The sequence below is a fragment of the Enhydra lutris genome, unplaced genomic scaffold (genome assembly GCF_002288905.1).
Source record: "Enhydra lutris kenyoni isolate GAN:26980312 unplaced genomic scaffold, ASM228890v2 scaffoldscaffold40, whole genome shotgun sequence".
NCBI lineage: Eukaryota > Metazoa > Chordata > Mammalia > Carnivora > Mustelidae > Enhydra > Enhydra lutris.
Window position 1 is genome coordinate 2,354,547 of NW_019154124.1, and position 18,921 is coordinate 2,373,467.

Here is an 18,921-nt window from a genome sequence, read left to right on the forward strand (position 1 = left end):
CCTAAGATCATGAACTTTGCGGAGATCAAGAGTCAGATGCTTAATTGACTGAGCCACGCAGAGTCCCCTGAACCTTACCTTGTTTTAAAGGGTTTTCTACTTGAAAGTTATTACTAAAAGCCTTACTGGAGATGTTTTTTTTGGTGGACACTATGATGGTAAGAATAATTTCAACTTCAGATCAAGATATTGTACATTATTATAACGAATTATTTTTTAATAGCCCTGAGAAGTTTTTCCATTCACTCATTCAGAAATGTTTAGTTCCTATTATTTGTTGAACTCTTTGCTACAAAGATATGAAATCTCTTCACATACTTTAATTTTTGTCTAAGTCATTGGGGAGTAAAATTCTGATGCTTCAGTCACACTGATTAAATATCAGTATTGGGAACTATACACCTTTAAAGTGGACAATTAGTCCTGTCTTTTGACTTTCCTGGGAAGCTAAATGACAGTATTAGTACCACATGTGTATTTAACAGGTGTGTCATCCTCATTAATTCTTGAGTGACTAATAAAACCAGACAACTCATAACCCAGAGCAAAGATCAAAGTAAAAAACTAGTAAGATCTCCTTGAAAATCTTTATATATGCAAATTCTACTCTCTCACTAAAGCAGATATAATTAAGAACACGTAAACAAATCAACTTCTCTTTTCATAAAGAAACATGAAATGCTGATTTGTTAAAGGTAGTAAAAAAAAAAGATAAACCCTATTTAGGGGTCAAATTAAACAATATATTTGCCTCAATTCCTCTACATTTGGCACACCAATGACTACTTTGCTGGACTAAAGATTAAGTTCAAGCACCTGGCATTGTTTACATATTGAGAATATCACTGTTTGAACTGATAAAAAAGGAAATGAAATCACTCAAATCAAGTACACATCTTCCTCAACTTACAATGGCGTTATGTCCAATAAGTTGAAAATCATCTCAAGTTGAAAATGCACTTAACACCCCTAACCTACAGAGCTTCACATCTCAGCAGAGCCTGCTTTGCTCAGAATACTTACATTAGATGATAGTTGGGCAAAATCATCTAACAAAGGCTTATGTATAATAAAGTGTAGAACATCTCATGTAATTTACTAAATGCTCTCCTGGATGTGAAAGATAGAATGGCTCTAAGTGAATGGGTTGTTGACCCATATGCTCTTGTGGCTGTCCTGCCCAGCATCATGAGAGAGGATTGTCCTCCTACCTATGGCTAGCCTGGGGAAAGATCAGAATGTTTCTACTGAGTGCACTTTGCTTTTGCACCACCGTGGAGTTGAAAAATTGTGAGTCAAACCATCCCAAGCTGGGGACCATCTATACTAAAACTAGGAAATGGGACACATTTCCTAAAACTAGGAAATGGTTGAAAGTAGTTCCCCAACTTTTCAGATAGTCTCTCTTTGGGTAGATTATTTAAAAATCATAGAGGCATCCTTCCATGTATGTACTATACTTTAATTTTATAATTAATTCCAAGTACTCAAGTATATTCAAATTGTAAGGGAATGCCTGGGAGCTAATGATGAGTGCCATTTTAGAAATGAGTAATATGTTTGTTGTACTTTATAATTCTTGATTCTACTATGAGTTTAAATTTTACTCAGATGACCATAGAGCATAAGTTTGCTTCGATATGTTGGGTGTCTTAACACAATCACCTTTAGGAGGAAGAGCCAAAGGGAAAAAAAAAGGGAAGAATAAAGAATTGGGGGGGCACGCCTGGCTGGCTCAGTCAGTGAAGCATGTGACTCTTGATCTCGGGATTGTGGGTTCGGGCCCCACACCGGGTGTAGAGATTACTAGTGGGTGGGTATTGGTGGTATGTCGATGTTATTGCTGAGGTGGGGAATGCTGGAGAGAACAGACTTGGGAACTGGAAAAAGGGGAAAGGGTGGGTTCAATTTTAAATCATGAGCTTTCTGTGCAAGCAAGAAATTTGGGTACAGAGTTCCTAAAAGCAGCTGAACCTATGTAGAATTTAGGAGATCCAAGTGGAGAGAAATAAGCCCGGATGTCCTCAGGACTCAGAGGGCACTATGCTTTGCGGCCTCAATCACCCTCAAAATGTTTTTGTAAGTTGCCCAATTTGGTACTCATGAAAACGTGAGCATTTAGAGAAGGCAACAAAAAAATTCAACTTAATCCTACTTCCTTTTTATAAAATTAAGAAGCAGAAATCTTTCAAATAACTGTTCTCGGGTTTTTCATTGCGAGTTTTCTAGAATAGACCATTCCTGTTATCTGAACCATTTAACACAATCTCCTATGTATTTTTTCCTGTGTCTTGTTATTTTAGGCTCTTCTTTATGTATTTCCTTTTAGTTACCAGTCACAAGAACCTCCTTTTAGAGACAAGTCTGATAAAAAGCAATTAAAGCCACAGGAATAATATGCACACAGCTCTTATCACACTGTGGCTACACTTAATATTTTGCTTTCATTTGCTGCCCCCCACCCAGCATTTACTAATGTTACCTCCTCCTTCCCCGCCACCATCTCCAATGCATCTTTTTGTCTGAGCACTCAGAGTCAGTAGGTGCCTGCAGAGCATATGAGGAAGTGAGCAGGAAACAGGCCGCAGGAACTTTCTTATGAGTATGGCATGTTATGTGCTATCCTGCATGTCCCTTGCTCTCTTGCACACGGACTATGAACAAGCTTCCACGGGCTTTCTATGTGTGAACATTTATCATGGATCTAAGAGGACAGGTCTCATCTGCTCACAGGCTAAGTGCTATTTTCCTTCCTCTCCGTCACACAAAGGCAAACAAGATTCTTCGAATCCACTTCCACTCCTTCAAGTTCCACAGCCTATCACAATGCGCTGTAGTAGTAAACATGTGGAGGCTATTTAAGTTCAGCCAATTTAAGGAGCAATCACAAGGAAAAGCGAGCATCTCTTCTAAAAACGTCATTTGTATGCATTTCAAGAACATAGTCGTATGTAAAGGCGTGGCCTCAAGGAGGCAGAGGAGTTCTTGGGAGATCACTTATTCTCTTGCTCCTCAGCAGGATCTCGGTAGGTTTTCAATTAGGATAAAGATGGAAAATCAGCGACTGGAAGCAACTTTATCCGAGATTTTTGACTGGTCGTATTTACTGCTCACATGCTCATTCTTGTTAAGCAAGAAACACTTAGAGGTTCGCTTCCGGGTTGTTGAGGTCAGGAGCCAAGGCTGCTTTTGTCATTTGAGTCCAATTCTGGCTCACACCTAAAACCTTCTCTGGCCCCCTAGAGAAAAACTCATTCTCTGTTCTTTGCAGCTGAGAGTAAAAATTCATTTACTTACTGTAACATCTCATAATCAATACTAACAAAATATTTCATATATACATTGGGGGGGTGGGGAGGGGGAGGGTAGCAAGGCTCGGGCTGTGGTTGAATCTGGGGACAACCACCTACCTAGTAAGTGTCATTTCATTTTTATGGTGCAGTTACTTCCACAGCATGCCTCATTACATCTCCCCAAATATAAGTGTTAACATGCACCTTGAGGATTTCTTAGGCAATTTTAGATTTATAAATTTACGGCATAAAAAGGGACAGACGCAGATCTGTTGGTCAAGTAGTTTTCCTCTCAGGAGTCTTAACCATCTGCACCACGTACTTGATGCAGATTTCTCAATAGGCTCAATATGGGAAAACATACGAGATCAAGAACTGCACAGGAAACCAAGAGAATCAGTGGCCTGGGAGTTCTGCCGTGGCCTCACCACGTAAATGGGCAGTCACCGACTCTCCTCACTTACATGGACTGATCTAGGCTCCCATCGTTATTGTTGGGCACATAAGACCTCGGCCGATATCTGGTAAACTTTATTGTTTATGTTTCCATAATTTGCTATACTTTTAAGGTCTTCTTTTTTTTTTTTTTTTTTTTTAAGTACCTGGGGTAAGACTAACAACTATATAGTTTCAGTTGCTCAACCAGTTTTGCTGCCTTTAAAAAATATCCCGGAGCAGGGAAGGTTGTCTCAACTCCTATTCCAGTTTGTTTTGGTCAGAATTCTTTCTGATATTCAACATCAAGCCACACTTCACACTCTCTTAATTCCAGAAGCCAGAATTCCTGATAATTCTATTTCTCCCTTATGCATGAACAATTCCATTTCTCCCTTCAGTATTAACATTTTATTCAGATAGAATTGCTTCTTCAGTTATTTAACAAAGCCATGGCTTATCCAGATGTATTTCTTACCCTTCTGGGCATGAGGTTTTAAGAATGCTATAGGTTGTGCCATTTGCAATGACGCGGATGGAACGAGAGGGCGTTATGCCAAGCCAAATAAGTCAATCAGAGAAAGACAATTATCATATGACCTCACTCATATGTGGAATTTAAGAAACAAAACAGAGGAGCATAGGGGAAGGGAAAGGAAAAATGAAACAAGATGAAACCAGAGCGAGGCAAGCCATGAGACTCTTAATCGTAGGAAACAAACTGAAGGTTGCTGGAGGGGAGGTGGGGTGGGGGCATGGGGTAACTGGGTGATGGACATTAGGAAGGATATGTGATGTAATGAACGCTAGGTATTACATGAGACTGATGAATTTAAATAAAAAATTTAAAAAAGAATGCCACAGGTCACAAATTCCTTGTTCTAAATGTAACATTGCTAGAGAAAATTAGGAAAATTGCTCTGGAAAGGAAAAGGACTCAGCATTTAATCAGACATATTTCAATCAAACCCAGAGTCCTCTACTTCATGTCCCATGCCTCCCTCGCAGAATTTCTACACATTTTAAATGGTCTGCTAGTTTCTAACAGTAATCCAAGCATGTTCACCCAACTTGTGTCACAGATAGTGTTTGTAACAACATAGGCAAATCCTAGTTCATAGTGACATGCAGAACACCCCCCCCCACACACACACTATACGAAACAAGGAGAAGCACTTGCGTTATTACAATGTTCTTCCAGAATAGTTCATAGCTACACAGAGCGTATCCTTGAATGAAATTTCAATGGAGGATCTCCCAAGAGTAAAGAATCTTGGTTTGTGACTGAATGATGACATCACATCCACACGTCAAGTGTGAGTCAAATGTTTTTATTAGATGCTTCGACTTGTAAATTCCCTAGTTAGTGACACATCTCTGGTGACCTACACAGCCAAGCTAGTCTAGAGCACACTGCGATTGTTTAGATCGCATATGACTAATAGTTAAAATCTGTAAATCCCTATTGCCATAAAGAACTATACTCTTTTCTTGCATTAGGTCCGGGTTGTGTGTGTGTGTGGGGGGGGGCAATGGCTTTCACATGTACCCCCTGTCTGTCCTGCTTCTCACATGGCATAATATGCACCATCCAAATCCCAGGACAGAAGCACAACACAACACAAAACAAAAAAAAAAAACATTAAAAACATTTTATTATAAAAGTGTGCTTTATTATAAGGTAAATTTAAATATAACCAACAATACTGAAAATAATGTAACTGGCATTTACAGCCTTGGTCAGAGTTCTTTATTAAACAGGCATTTGTTTGCTATTCCATGAATAGTTAACAATCAGCTGATGCAACAAGGTATCTTGAAAAAGTGGATAAAGAGTACAGAATGATGAACTAGGAATCTGGGGGTTCTTTGTGGTTTTTCTTGTTTAACAGACCTGGCTTTTAAAATAAAATCTGAAATAGAAAACAAGTCATCTTCATGTCGTAAGCTCCCTTCCTACAAGAAAGTTTGCAAAATTGTTAAATGGTGTTCTAAAATGTGGCTAAGTTATACTTTACATACTTTTTATATGTACATTATTTGATGAACACATTTTAAACCATATTTTCATTATATATGTAAGACCATAAACGTTCTCTAATAACATCACACTGTAAGAGCCACAGACTATTTTTACACAGGTATATATATTTCTTTAAAACCTGTTTCCCAAAATGCAATTGTTCATTTAAAAGTGAACAACTGATTAGAACTAACCTCTCCAGACACTGGGGTCACATGGACATAGAAACCATGTTAAGAATAATACTGCTTTGGTTGAATGTAATTCATCTCATGTAGCAGAATAATAGGCATATTATCAACGAAAACGTATGAAGTCCATCCTGCACTTTCGAGTCTACAGTCACACAAATAGCAAGGACATATGGATGGGGCAGAAATTCCTTTTATCTTTATATCTGGTTTTGCTTATAAAAATTTATTCCTACCACCTTTAAAGGAAACCCATGGGAGAGGTCTGCCTAGGATCGTATTATGTACACCTAGTGAAGAACAGAGCTATATCCCTGTGGGCGTGTTGATGAGGACCCCAAAATATTTTTGGTATAGGAGAGGTCGCTTTTTCCCTTTTCTTTTTTTTTCTTTTTTCTTTCTTTTTTTTTTTCAGCATATGTAAGATCTCCAGCTTCTAGAAGAAAAGTCTAAGTAGCATTAAAAAAAAAACAAAACCATTTGTGACATTAAATGTTGAACTCAAACTTTTAAAGAGTACAGAGAACTACAAAATGGAAAAAAGGAGCAGATATATGCTTTATGAGGAAATTGTGTTAATGATCTCTCATCTCAAAGACTCTTCCCTATTATCATAATGACTACATTCTCATCCTTAAAACCACTGGAGTATGGAAGTTACTGACATTATGCCAAAGACATCAAAATGTACTTTATTGCAAAAATATAAAAGGTCTGAAAATTGCATATGATGTTTTCTACCATTTCACCGTAGTCCAAGGCCAGCACATAACTTATCAAGCCTGAAAAACTTGAGAAAACAAAAATGATTAAAACTGTACTTACTATATATAGTGAGTTGTAAAAAGAATGTGATGTCATGCTGTCCAGCATGAGTCACTGCCAAGGTCCCTTTCCATGGGCACAGTCACTAACACAGCAACCCCGGGAAGTCCAAACGAACACTTATCACCCACGGCAGTGTCCTTTAATTATCTTCTTACACACAGATACTTTTGGTATATTACAATCATCTGAATGAACCTTTCACTCAAATCATAATTTTGTGGAGTACAAAGTCATCTTAGCAGTATGTCAGTATTCTTTTGACCTATTCTTTAGAAATGATGGTAAAGCCTATTGAGTATTAAATCACTACTCTGTTTACAGATACACTGTAAAGGTAAAAAAAAGGAAAAAAACCTGAAATCACAGAAAATGCTTGGCATCTACACAAACACATTCTCAGTGGACTAACCACTACTGCGGAATTTTGTCACTACGGGTCTTGTCCATACTTTTGCTTCATGCAGTGGGTTCAACAATATCCATGTTAGTTCCAAACAGAGCAACTAATTGTTCTTCATAGGTGGCAATGTTCCTTTTCATAATTTCCATGCAAGGTCCCAAAAGCCTTTCAAACGCCTGCACATCCATAGCTAAGAAAAGGGGAGAATAAAAGAAAAACAAATTTAACATCCTTTGCAAATCTGAAAAATTCCCAAGTTATTTACTATGCCCATTCTGCAGCTATCAATAATGCAATGGCATTTTTAAATATATATCAAATGCAAGGAAAGGGCATAAGGATAAAAATGTTCCACTTCAGAAAGTAAACAGCCAGTATTCCTCTGATAATCTGTGCATTTCTAGGTTGGCTGGGAGGCTCCTGGTCTATGGTAAGAAAAAAATGAGGGGCTGTTATAGCAAGGCCTTGGAATTTTAAAAAATAAATTAGTTTTGATGTCACCACCTCAGTAATATGAACTCCTTAAAGGTGGCAAGGGATTTTTTTTTCTCTATTGTTTTCCCTTTGTTTTTTTCCTCCACTGTTTCTCTTTGATTTTTTTTTTTCTCTACTGTTCTCCCAATGCCATGCTGTAAAGACCCAGTGTTACCTTTTGTAATGTTTTACTCTTTTATCCTATTGTCTAGTCAATTCTAAATGGCGGCCCAAGTGCTTTTGTCTGCTTCTAAGTATATGCTTTATGTCCCCTTCCCTGCTTGTCCCCTGCACTTTTAAAAACTCTATTTATAATATACGTGTGGAAAATATCACACCACCATAGAAATACAGATTTAAAAAATACATACATACATACACATATACATATATATATATTTCTTTCCCTCTCAAATCTGCAAAGGTACAAAAGACAATGTTTGCAAGAACAGAGAAAGTGGACATTATTGTACTATGGTAGCATGTAAATTAGTACAGACTGAGAGAGCTGGCAGTATACCTCGAACGGCATGAAAAGAAAGTGTATCCTGAGAACATTCCTAAGGAAAAATCTTATATATGGGAAAATTATCTGCACAAACAGACACAAAAACTCTCCCCCACACCCCAATATATGGGGCCCAAACCCCCAAAATATTTGCCAGTGGGGAATGCCTGCATGACTTACAATGTGTACTTTACCTCACACATTACAATTTGTTCAAATAGAAATAAAATGAGCAAGTGCCTGATTAAGCTACAGTGAATGGAAAAAAGGCAGTTGACAAAACCTTAAAACCAGAAAACCCCCGCAAATAAAAAAAAAGGATGAGAAGGAATTATAACAGGATTTGGGGGTGGGTGGAATGGGTGACTCCTAGTTTTTCCTATCCTTTTCTGTATTTCTCAGGTTTTCTTCAACGTGAATAACTGTTACAGAAAAAAATTAATGGGGTTTCACTCACTTTACTTTTACTTTTCCTCCTATCTGTACTGAGGAAAATTACCCATTAGTTCCTATCTACCTCCCCTTTAATCCAAATGTAACACTTACTATTATACTTCCTGAAAGCCTTTCAAAAAGTGACTTTCTAAGGAGTTAATTCTGAAGATGCCTGCAGATCTGAGGACACTACGTTTATTCTACAGAACTGCGCGTGAGAACACAGAGTGGATAATCACTGTGGAATCAATTTTCTTACAGTGTCCTCTACGTGGACTCCTCCTGGCTTCCGTTCCTCACTATTAAAGTAAATTCTGTCTCCTAGGTCAGAGGGAGGTCTTCCAGCTGAAGGTGGCATTTGTGATGACTTACCGTTAACAGCTGGACAACAAAACCGTCCTGCGTTTGACAAACCCAAACCTTCGTTTTGTGGGACTAGGATGAGGAAGTATTCCCACAGACCCTCTGGCTTTGCCCACAGACCTGGATGGATGCTATAAAAATACTGTTCTAGCTGGCTTTCTTTTTTTTTTTTTTGGAGAAACACAAACTTTACTTGAAAGATGAGACCTAAAGCTTCATACTCTGAATTCTTTATTAAAACAAGATGTTCTTTCGTGCCTGTACAGAAGAACAAAATAGGGATGGACGATCCATAAAGAAAAAACGAAAGGCTCCCACAAATGGATTCCATAAAGCAATGAATCGTGACCTTGTTCTCTTTTGTGGGGACCGTAAAAGTTGGGGACCCAGTGAGATCGTCGGCACAGGCTCACGAACACATGGAATGCAGGTCTCACGACTGCAAGGAGAGGCATGTCCACCCGTGACCCTTACCTAAACATTTGACGGTCCCGATGGCGTGCGCGGAAGCGGCCCGAGGTTTGTTGGTGACCAGAGCCAGCTCTCCGAAGTACTGACCCCGAGAACAGCGAGCGATTTCCACGGCGCCGTTCTCTTCCACTTCTGACTTACCCTGACAAGGGAAGGAAGAGTGTAAGCCGTGACTCAGCTCATGAAAACTCCGTTAATCGTAGGGTGAGCATCAGAAAGGAAACCTGGTGCTCTGTGGCCAACGTGGCTTTTTAGGACTTGCCAACACTCACCTTCCTTTTCATAGTGATTTTCACTTCGCCCGACTCCACGATGAAAAAAGAATCCGCCAAATCTCCCTGTAAGAAGGAAACAGACAGAGTGGGGGAAATGCAGATTTCGTTGCCCGCAATCCTGTTGGCCTCTTGCAGCCCTGAGATCGACCCAGCTCCATCATACGGAAGATCTGCCGGCACAGTGAGGGGCCAGAGGACAGACCATCTCGCTGTCTACATTGAGAGGCCGTGATCAACAATTCTAGAGTAACAAGCTCACCTTCAGTTTAGAATGTACAATATAATGATTTGGTATTGTTCAGTTATTTATTTCATGTAAAATTATTTCAAATAATAAACTCTTCCACATGGCACTTCTGGCTAAAGCTAGCCGAGGAGACATGGCAAATACGGAGGTAAGAATTAAGCCCCAACTCCTGCCTGGATGACAATGTCTACAGTCCCAGATGGCAGTGCCGTGTCCCAGCACGTCCTGCTCTGCAGGCCAATCCTGTGCTCCCCAAGAAGCGCTCAGATGCGCACCCTGTGTCATCCTCTGATAAGAAGCATCAGCATGGGGCCCAGAGAGGAGAAACTCTCAAGGAGGAGAAAACAACCGGACATATCAGGAGGCAGCCCACGTGGGCCCTGATGTTGTTACTGATGCTCTATCCTACCCTGGGGCCTCAAAAAGGCTTCTGAAAGGGTTGCCATTTCTAACTACATCCCTGCTTTCTCTACTTTTTGTTTTTGGGTGAACTCTGCCCTGATTTCCAGTGATGCCTCCTGAAGTAAGTAGTGTAGTATAGATGACAGCAAATACTGACTTTTCTGAGCCTCCAAAGTGATTCTAGAGAAACTTGGGAATTTCAAAACTCTTTACATACATTTCAAGAAACAATTCATAGAAACACATACAATTGTACATACAATTCAAGAAACGCAGTATCAGATTACATCATAAAAATGTGGAGTCTAGATTTATGTAACATAGATATTTATAAATGCTTCAGAGATAATACCTAAAAATACCTTCAATAAACCCTAAGTATAATATATCTATAATCCTCTCTTACTTTGTATCATCGGAGCGTCCTATTACATTTTCAAGTGTTTAAAATCATAACACATCTGTTGACTGCTATGTCATTGTTTTTTCAGATTTTGTTTTTAAATCATCTCTAAACCCAATGTGGGGCTAGAACTCATAACCCCGAGATCAAGAGTCACATGTTCCACCGACCAAGTGAGGCGGTGCTTGATCATTTTGTTTTCAAAACATGCTCTAAAGGCACACAGAAGTGACAACACAGGGCCGGTGGGTTGTGCCAGTGTTGGATCGTAGGGGTGATGGTGTGCAGTGTAGGGACACCAGAGGCACCGGGAGAATGGGGGAAGGGCACGGGACCTCTGCATGATCACTGCAACTTACCATGAATCTGTAACTATTTCAAAATAAAAGGCTAAAAAAAATCATGTCAAAAGTGCTCTGTGCTCTGTTATTTTTCAACTTCCATAGGAAAACCTTGGTCTTGTTCTCTAATTTGACTCCACCTCCTTCCAACCCCGGACTATAATCGGTGTGTGCACGCGTGTGTACAGAAGAGAGAGACTGATTTACTTGTGTATTTGCCTCCTAACACAATTATTCGTGCCTCAGGCTCACAGACCTTGCATCTCGTTCCACATATACCAAAAGACAATGCTTAAATGTGATACAAAAATTAGAGAACCTTAAAATCTGTTGGAATCGTTCACGCAGTGCTTAGAACTGTAGCTAAGAAATACGGGTACTATCGTCAGTCTGCTCTATCTGTGAACCCCAACTGTCTTCATAAATCCTACTTCTCCGTAGCTCTGTTGTAACGAAGGCGTGTATTCCTACCTGTTCCAACTGGGATCTCGGAGAAGCATTAGGGGTGAAATAGCACATCGGCCCCCATTTCGTGCCTGGAGGCTGATACAGAACACGGTACAGTGTGTTCCCTTCTTGAATAACTTTATCAGGAAGCAGCCCCAGGAGGCTTCCTCCCGAACTGATCATGCAAAACTCTGCGGGAACTCCCGGTGTGCCTTCTGGGTGCGTGTTATCACAAGGAATGTGCCGACCTGTTTTTTCTGATTGTTAACGACAACTTACCATAGATACGTTTGAATTTCATTATGTACAAATAGACAATTATCCAGAAATCCATCTGATGATTTAATACATATTCATCAGGAGTTAATTATATAAATAAAAATATTCAAATAACTTAATGGCTGTAAATTAAACCACGTTCAACAGGTCTTTTGGTGGACGTGATATTCATTTAATCCACCACTACATACTTATTATAGACACATATGAAAAATTCATCAAGATCGGCCTTGTGGAAGAACCTTTTGGAATAAAACCCTAAGCGGAATTACCTAAAAAGCACTATACCTGAGCAATGATCTGTTCTCCGTCATTGTATACTTTGGTGCCTATCACATCTACCACTTTCAGGCGTTCGGAAACCTTCAATGGAAAAAACATATGATTAAACAGACTAAATTAAACAGACTAAACTTCTATTTCAGAACGTAAAAATCGGTAGCCTCGAGGCCAAATAAACAGAGCAGTGTGTGGGTTTGTCTGTGTGTGTGTTGTATTAATTAACTGCCGGCATTTTTAAAAAATAGGTTTCTCAGGAAAATTCTCAGCTTCTCTTGAAAAATCAGGGGACTCAGAAATACCCAGGCCACATTGATGGTGCACGGCCAACAATGGGCTGCGGTTCAGCAACGTTCTGGAGCTGGAGCCCGAGCCCAGCCTCCGTCCCACCCTGGCTTCCTCTGCTCCTGTGCCTTACCTGCCTAACTCTGAAAGCATGTGGACTTCCAGGCCCTAATCTTTCATTTTTAAAAAGAGATGCCACGAGACACAATCAGTGTGCCTCTCACACATTCTGTAATAGGGCCAAAAACTTTACCAGGCATGTACCGACAACCCAACAGAGGGAAATTTCAGGAGATGAGTCAGTGCTAATTCTAAGGCTCGTGGCCGGGATGCAGGAAGGTGGGGAACGCACGGCAGGAGGAGATCGGGAACATGCTAGATTCGAGATGTCGATTAGACCTGTGAGCACTAATGTCAATTATGCAGTTGGATAAACGCGTTTGCCATTCGACAGAAGGACCTTGCCTGGCGATGGCCATTTTAGGAGATATCAATGTATAAGCAGTGTTTAAAGCCAGGGCATTTGACAAGTTCGCCAAGTGAGTAAGCGTAGCCTGAAAACAGAAGAGACCCTGGAAGGCCAATCTGAAGAGGAAAGGGGAAGGGGGGTAAACAGCAAGGTTGACTGGGAAGGAAAAGACACACCATCTTTAGAGAAGCTCTCCCTGTGAAGGCATAACTAGTGCCCCTGTCTACATTTCTGCCATTACTTCAAGTTTGCTTTTACTTTTTCTAAGTTTTTATTTAAATCCCAGTCAGTTAACATACAGAATTATATTAGTTTTCAGGTGGTCGATATAGGGATTCAACACCAGTGCTCATTACAAATGCCCTCCTTAATCCCCATCCCCCCCGCCCTGTGACCATCAGTGTGTTCTCTAGAGTTGAGTCTGTTTCTTGGTTTGCCTCTATCTTCCCTGGGCTCATCTGTTTTGCTTCTTCAATTACACATGAGTAAAATCAAAGGTATCTTTCTCTGACTGACTTATTTCACTCAGCATTATACTCCCCAGCTCCGTCCATGTCATAACTGGCAAGATTTCATTCTTTCTTATGGTTGAGTAATAGTCCATTGTGTGTATGTTCACATACACACATGTACCACCTCTTCTTTATCCATTCATCAGTCGATGGGCACATGGGCTGTTTCCATAATTTGGTTGTGGTAGATAATGCTGCTATAAACATCGTGACGTGTGTATCCCTTTGAATTAGTATTTTTGTATTCTTTGGGTAAATACCTCTGAAGTCTGCTTTTAGATAAAGACCACATATAAATCTGTTCTAGACACTCACATGAGTCTGTTACTTGTAAAACAAAGCAAAACAAAACATCTGCAGCTACAGGTAGTATAAGGAATACCATGTTAGACAAACACCATCGTTTAATCTTTTCAAATAAAAATATTCAAAGAAACTTTCCTACAGAACTAACTGTTCCACACAAAACAAACTTTTAAAGCAAAATAAAACAGAAGCATAAACATGTACTTACTTCCAATGATTTAAGGAATGGCAGTGACTCGATAAAGCTTTCATACATTTTTCTCTTTTTGGCATTATTTTTTACAATTATTCTCCTGAAGGTTACCCTGTCCTAAAAGCAAAATAGCAGATACAAAGACAGTTAAGAGGCAGATTTTATTAGGAAAAAATGTTTGAAGAGATAGTCTCATTTTAGACCCAATAAAAAACAAACAATAACTGAAGATTCTCAAATAAAAGGTTAATGTTATTATATTTTTTCAGATTGTCTCATTTCTTCAGGCATAAAATACAGACCCATATAAAATATCACTTTCCTTTTTCAGAAAAAGGAAAGTTTTCTTTTATTCAGAACAGAACTGGCCAACATGTAATGGTGATAAATCCACAAGGTGGTGCTATTGCACCATTAGAAAAAAGGCACCTGCTCTGTCTTTGTTTTCCTCCAGCTTTACTGACATAGAACATAAGTCAAGCAGAGAGAGTCAATTATCATACGGTTTCACTTATTTGTGGAGCATAACAAATAGCATGGAGGACAAGGGGAGATGGAGAGGAGAAGGGAGTTGAGGGAAATTGGAAGGGGAGGTGAACCATGAGAGACTATGGACTCTGAAAAACAATCTGAGGGTTTTGAAGGGGCGGAGGGTGGGAGGTTGGGGGATCCAGGTGGTGGGTATTGGAGAGGGCACAGACTGCATGGAGCACTGGGTGTGGTGCAAAAATAATGAATGCTGTTATGCTGAAAAAATAAAAAATTAAAAAAAAATTTAGAAAAAGGAAAAAAAAGAAATTAAATAAAATTTAATTAAAATACCTTAAAAAAAAAAAGAACTGATCTGTAACATTGTGTAAGAGTTCAAGGTATTCAACCCTTTGCTTTGATACACTTATATATTGTGAAATGATTACCACAATAGGGCTGGTTAATACTGATATTACCTCACATAATTACCCTTTCTTTATTGTAATGAGAACATCTGAGACTCCCTTTGCAACCTTCAAGGGTACAATACAGTGTTAACCATAATTACCATGCTGTTCATTCAATCCCCAGAACTCATTCACCTTGTAACTGGAAGTTTCCAACCTTTGACCACCATCTCCCCATCTTCCCCACCCTCAGCCCCCTGAAGCGACCATGGCACTCATTGTCTCTGAGTTCGAACAGAAGAACACAAGTTCTTCTACTGTGGATGACAGCCCTCGGATGTCCAAAATCAAGCCAGGGAACATGACCACCCCTTTTTTTTAAAGCTGACTTATAATGGACCTATAACATTAAATTAATTTAGAATGTACAATATAATGATTTGGTATTCACATATATTGAGAAATGATCACCACAATAAGTCTGGTTAACATCATCACCATACATAGCTACAAATTCCCTTTTCTAGTGGTGAGAACTTTTAAGATCTACACTCTTAGCAACTTTCAGATATAGCCTGCAGACTGCAGTGGCCGTGGTGGACAGGACATCCCCAGGTCTTATACCTTCTGACCCCCTTCACCCATGACACAGCATTTTTATAAAAAATACGTATAGAAAATCTCAGCATGCACACCTTATAGTTAAGTGTTGTTTAGTTATTTAATTCAGTTCTACACAAAGACACATACATAAGTAAATATAGTAATATACTGGTAAATATACTGGTTGATATTTCTGAATGGAAATCTTCATGTGGGTTGTAGAAAAAATGCATGAAAACACTATTAGAAATTTTTTTAATCATAAAGCAATTATAATGAGATCTTGAAAAAAATTATATATGCTAGGTTGTCACATCCACATAATGTCAGAGTTTTTCTTTTTTAAAAAATGTGCACAGAGAACTACAACTTTCTTGAATATCAGAGTCAAATGCCAGTGTTTACCATTCTCAGGGTTCTCAAACTTTCCTGTTTATACTACTTAACCTCAAAGATACAGAATTCAATTAGGAAACTAGGGAAAATTTTAAGGATAACAAACAGCTCAAAAAATTGTTTTCCTACAAACTTTATTTTGAAAAAATCCCTACAAAACATTATTTATAATGGTTCTTAGTCAAGAGCCCCCAGAATTATGTTGGTTTGTCACACACACACCAATAAACAATTACACCATTTTAATATCCAATAAAACTGCAATATGTTCATTAATTATTAAGTTACTATGCCGACACAGTGAGGATGAATTTAACCGAATTGCCAGGATGGAGGAAAACACCATTGCGGACGTAAGTCTCCAGGAAAGCAAATATCCTGTTCCCCAATTTAGTCTATTACTATTTGAGAAGGGCAGTAATTTGGAGTTATAATCCTAATTAACTTTTTTAAAATAGAAAAATGTGCAAGATAATTACTAAAACTATTGAAATAATTTCCAAGCTCGGGTCTGCATCAGAATCACTGTAGTATTAAAAAAAAGGTTCTCAGACCCCAGACTTGAATGACACAAAGTCTGCGTGTAGGGCTCACTAACCTATAGGTTATAAAAGCTACCCCAAGTGATTCTGATACATAATCAGGTTTGGGAACCAGCTGCAACCCCCTTTTATGGACAGAGTTTATTGCAAAACAGAGCAGATGAGAAACAGTTTAGGGATTAAAAATTAACCACAATGAGGTATTGGTCCCATGAAAATTTTGTTAGTGGCCCACTTCTTCACACCCACTGTGACATATAATTAAAATCCACAAAGTCCCATTTCAAATGTTTTCATCCTAGTCACTTCAATAATCGTCTTCCTGAATCACCGGCAGGGTCACGTGTGTCAGTTAATCCCCTAGGGCTCACAGCGACCAAGTACTATTTACAAATTTAGGCTAGTCTAACAAAAGGGCTTTTCTCTCAGGATCTGCTTATCTTTCTACCTGCATTTATAGGACAGAGCTCCAATCTGTAGGTCTTAAAGGAAAACATCTTTCCTACTCAACTTTTCCTGAAAAGTTCGCTAAGTGGCTCTTAAAAAACGTATCTGAAGGATTAAGTGACAGGCTAATTCTAATTTTTAGAAAAGTTCCTGCACTTAGGCATGTATCCTAAGGTAATCATCACAAACTGCCCACCTGAATAACATGGAGAGACAAGTAAAATCTCTGAAAATGCTTAATCCTTCTTGATGGTTTAAGTATCGCACACACTGGGAATGCTGGGCCTTGGTACCCAGCTTAAAGTTTCTACCGGGGCTGCAAATTAGGAGGACTTGGAGGGGCCAACCCGCTACGTGTGATCTTGCTTCAAGGGTGTGCAGGGGGCTTCCAGACCCTCTGACTCTGGCCGGCAACCTCAATCCAACTAAACCTTCAGCAGATACCTTCCTTAATGGAACAGGTCATGGCCGACTCTAGATGGAGCCAACCACTCTGATACCTGGCAAACATGTCCCATGGACCTAGCCTGGTCCAGTTTGTGGTTTCTACTTTGCTGGCTTTGGGTGCTCAAATCTTTGACAGTCCTTTACCCACGCCAGACCACGATGAGTTTCTTCTCGTTTCTTGTAAACTTAAAATGAGTCAGAGAGACTTCTCACAGCAACAGTAACTGCCTGATTCTAATAAGAAGAAACATAGAGTTGGGGCGCCTGGGTGGCTCAGTGGGTTAAGCCGCTGCCTTCGGCTCGGGTCATGATCTCAGGGTCCTGGGATCGAGTCCCGCATCGGGCTCTCTGCTCAGCAGGGAGCCTGCTTCCCTCTCTCTCTCTCTCTCTCTCTCTGCCTCCCTCTCTTTGTGTTCTCTCTCTGAAAAAAAAAAAAAAAAAAAAACTTTAAAAAAAAAAAAAAAAAAAAGAAACATAGAGTATGTATGGCTTCTCTGAGCAAGAGATCTTTTATCAGCTGACTCGACTTCAGAGTTCAAGGGCTGAGTCCACACGGAGTGACAGGTTACTTCTGCAAAGCTACATATGGTTCTTGGACCCAGACTGCAAAGAGACCTTCTATGCTCTCAACCTCTCTTCGCCTTCCACAAAATGACTATTGAGGGAACTAATCTAATAAAATAAAATACACATTCGAAACTAGAGAGTGGGCCATTTTCAACAATTTGAAAGGAAGTACAAGCATTGCAAACATGCCCTAAAAACCAGCATTGCTTGAACTGTGCTCTGGGCACAGCAACACCGGGGTCTCCTGGGAGCTCATGAGAAATGCAGAACCACAGGCCTCATGGCAGATTCCGTGAATCAGGAGCTGCAAACTACACTCCCACGTGACCCGTAAGTAGCTCGGAGTCTGAGAAGCTCCAGCTTAAAGACAGGCTTCCAGAATCGGCCAGTCTGAACCCTGGTATCGGGTATGGAAAGACTCCCCCTCCCACCTCTCCCAAAGGTCTTTAAACCAACTTTTAAGTTTTGTAGAAATACCACCATTAACAAACTTATTTTAAAAGCCCAGGTCCCACCCCTGCAGTCTGATTACGCTGGTCTCTGGTGGATCCTCAGCAAGAGGATTTTTTTTTTCTTAAATATCCCCTCCCCTTGCCCTGCCCCACCTTCAAGTAATTCTGATGTGCATCTGGGTGAGAAACGTGGGCTTCCAGTATTTGGATGCTACCCAGCTGCTTTTCAATGCAAACTTGTTCGAATTTTAAAGCACGCCAAGGGAACCTGCTTACAGGGGCTTCTCAAACTCCAGCATGCGTCTGAGTCTCATGGTGGGCTTGCTCAAGCACAGATCACCGCATCCCACCTCCAGAGCCTCTGATTCACGGGCCTGAATCAGTAATGGGGGGCCCAGAACGAGCATTTCTAGCAAAGTGGCCCCAGTGATACAGATGCTCCCGGTCAGGGGACCACACCTGGGCAAGCGCAGATCCAACCACACCACAAGAAAGCTACCTGAGAAAACAGCCCCAGAGGCCTTGCTCACTGGTCTGGGTGGCTGGTTTCTAAGGGTGGGTAAAAGAGAAGCATTTTGGATCTGGCCCAGTAGGTTAAGCTCCTGACTTCACTGGGAAAAGAACATGAAGATTTCACTCAGCACCGAGAAGTGCAGCATCCAGTAGATGCTTAATAAATACCCTCAAAATGACCGATGAGGATCACAAAGACATCCACCTTTTAGAACCA

The 18,921-nt window shown here is 40.0% G+C and overlaps 1 protein-coding gene across 1 annotated transcript in view; it reads right to left on the reverse strand.

The window, feature by feature from the left end:
- Window positions 1-6,349: 6,349 nt before the first annotated feature.
- Window positions 6,350-18,921, reverse strand: part of LOC111155270 (protein kinase cAMP-dependent type II regulatory subunit beta) — a 90,826-nt gene continuing 78,254 nt past the window's right edge. The window contains exons 7-11 of the mRNA XM_022515395.1: window positions 13,875-13,976; window positions 12,104-12,178; window positions 9,694-9,759; window positions 9,425-9,563; window positions 6,350-7,360 (exon numbers count right to left, since the gene is read on the reverse strand). Of these exons, the coding sequence (XP_022371103.1) occupies window positions 7,227-7,360; window positions 9,425-9,563; window positions 9,694-9,759; window positions 12,104-12,178; window positions 13,875-13,976 (516 nt within the window). The 3' untranslated portion in view covers window positions 6,350-7,226. The remainder of the gene's footprint in view (window positions 7,361-9,424; window positions 9,564-9,693; window positions 9,760-12,103; window positions 12,179-13,874; window positions 13,977-18,921) is intronic.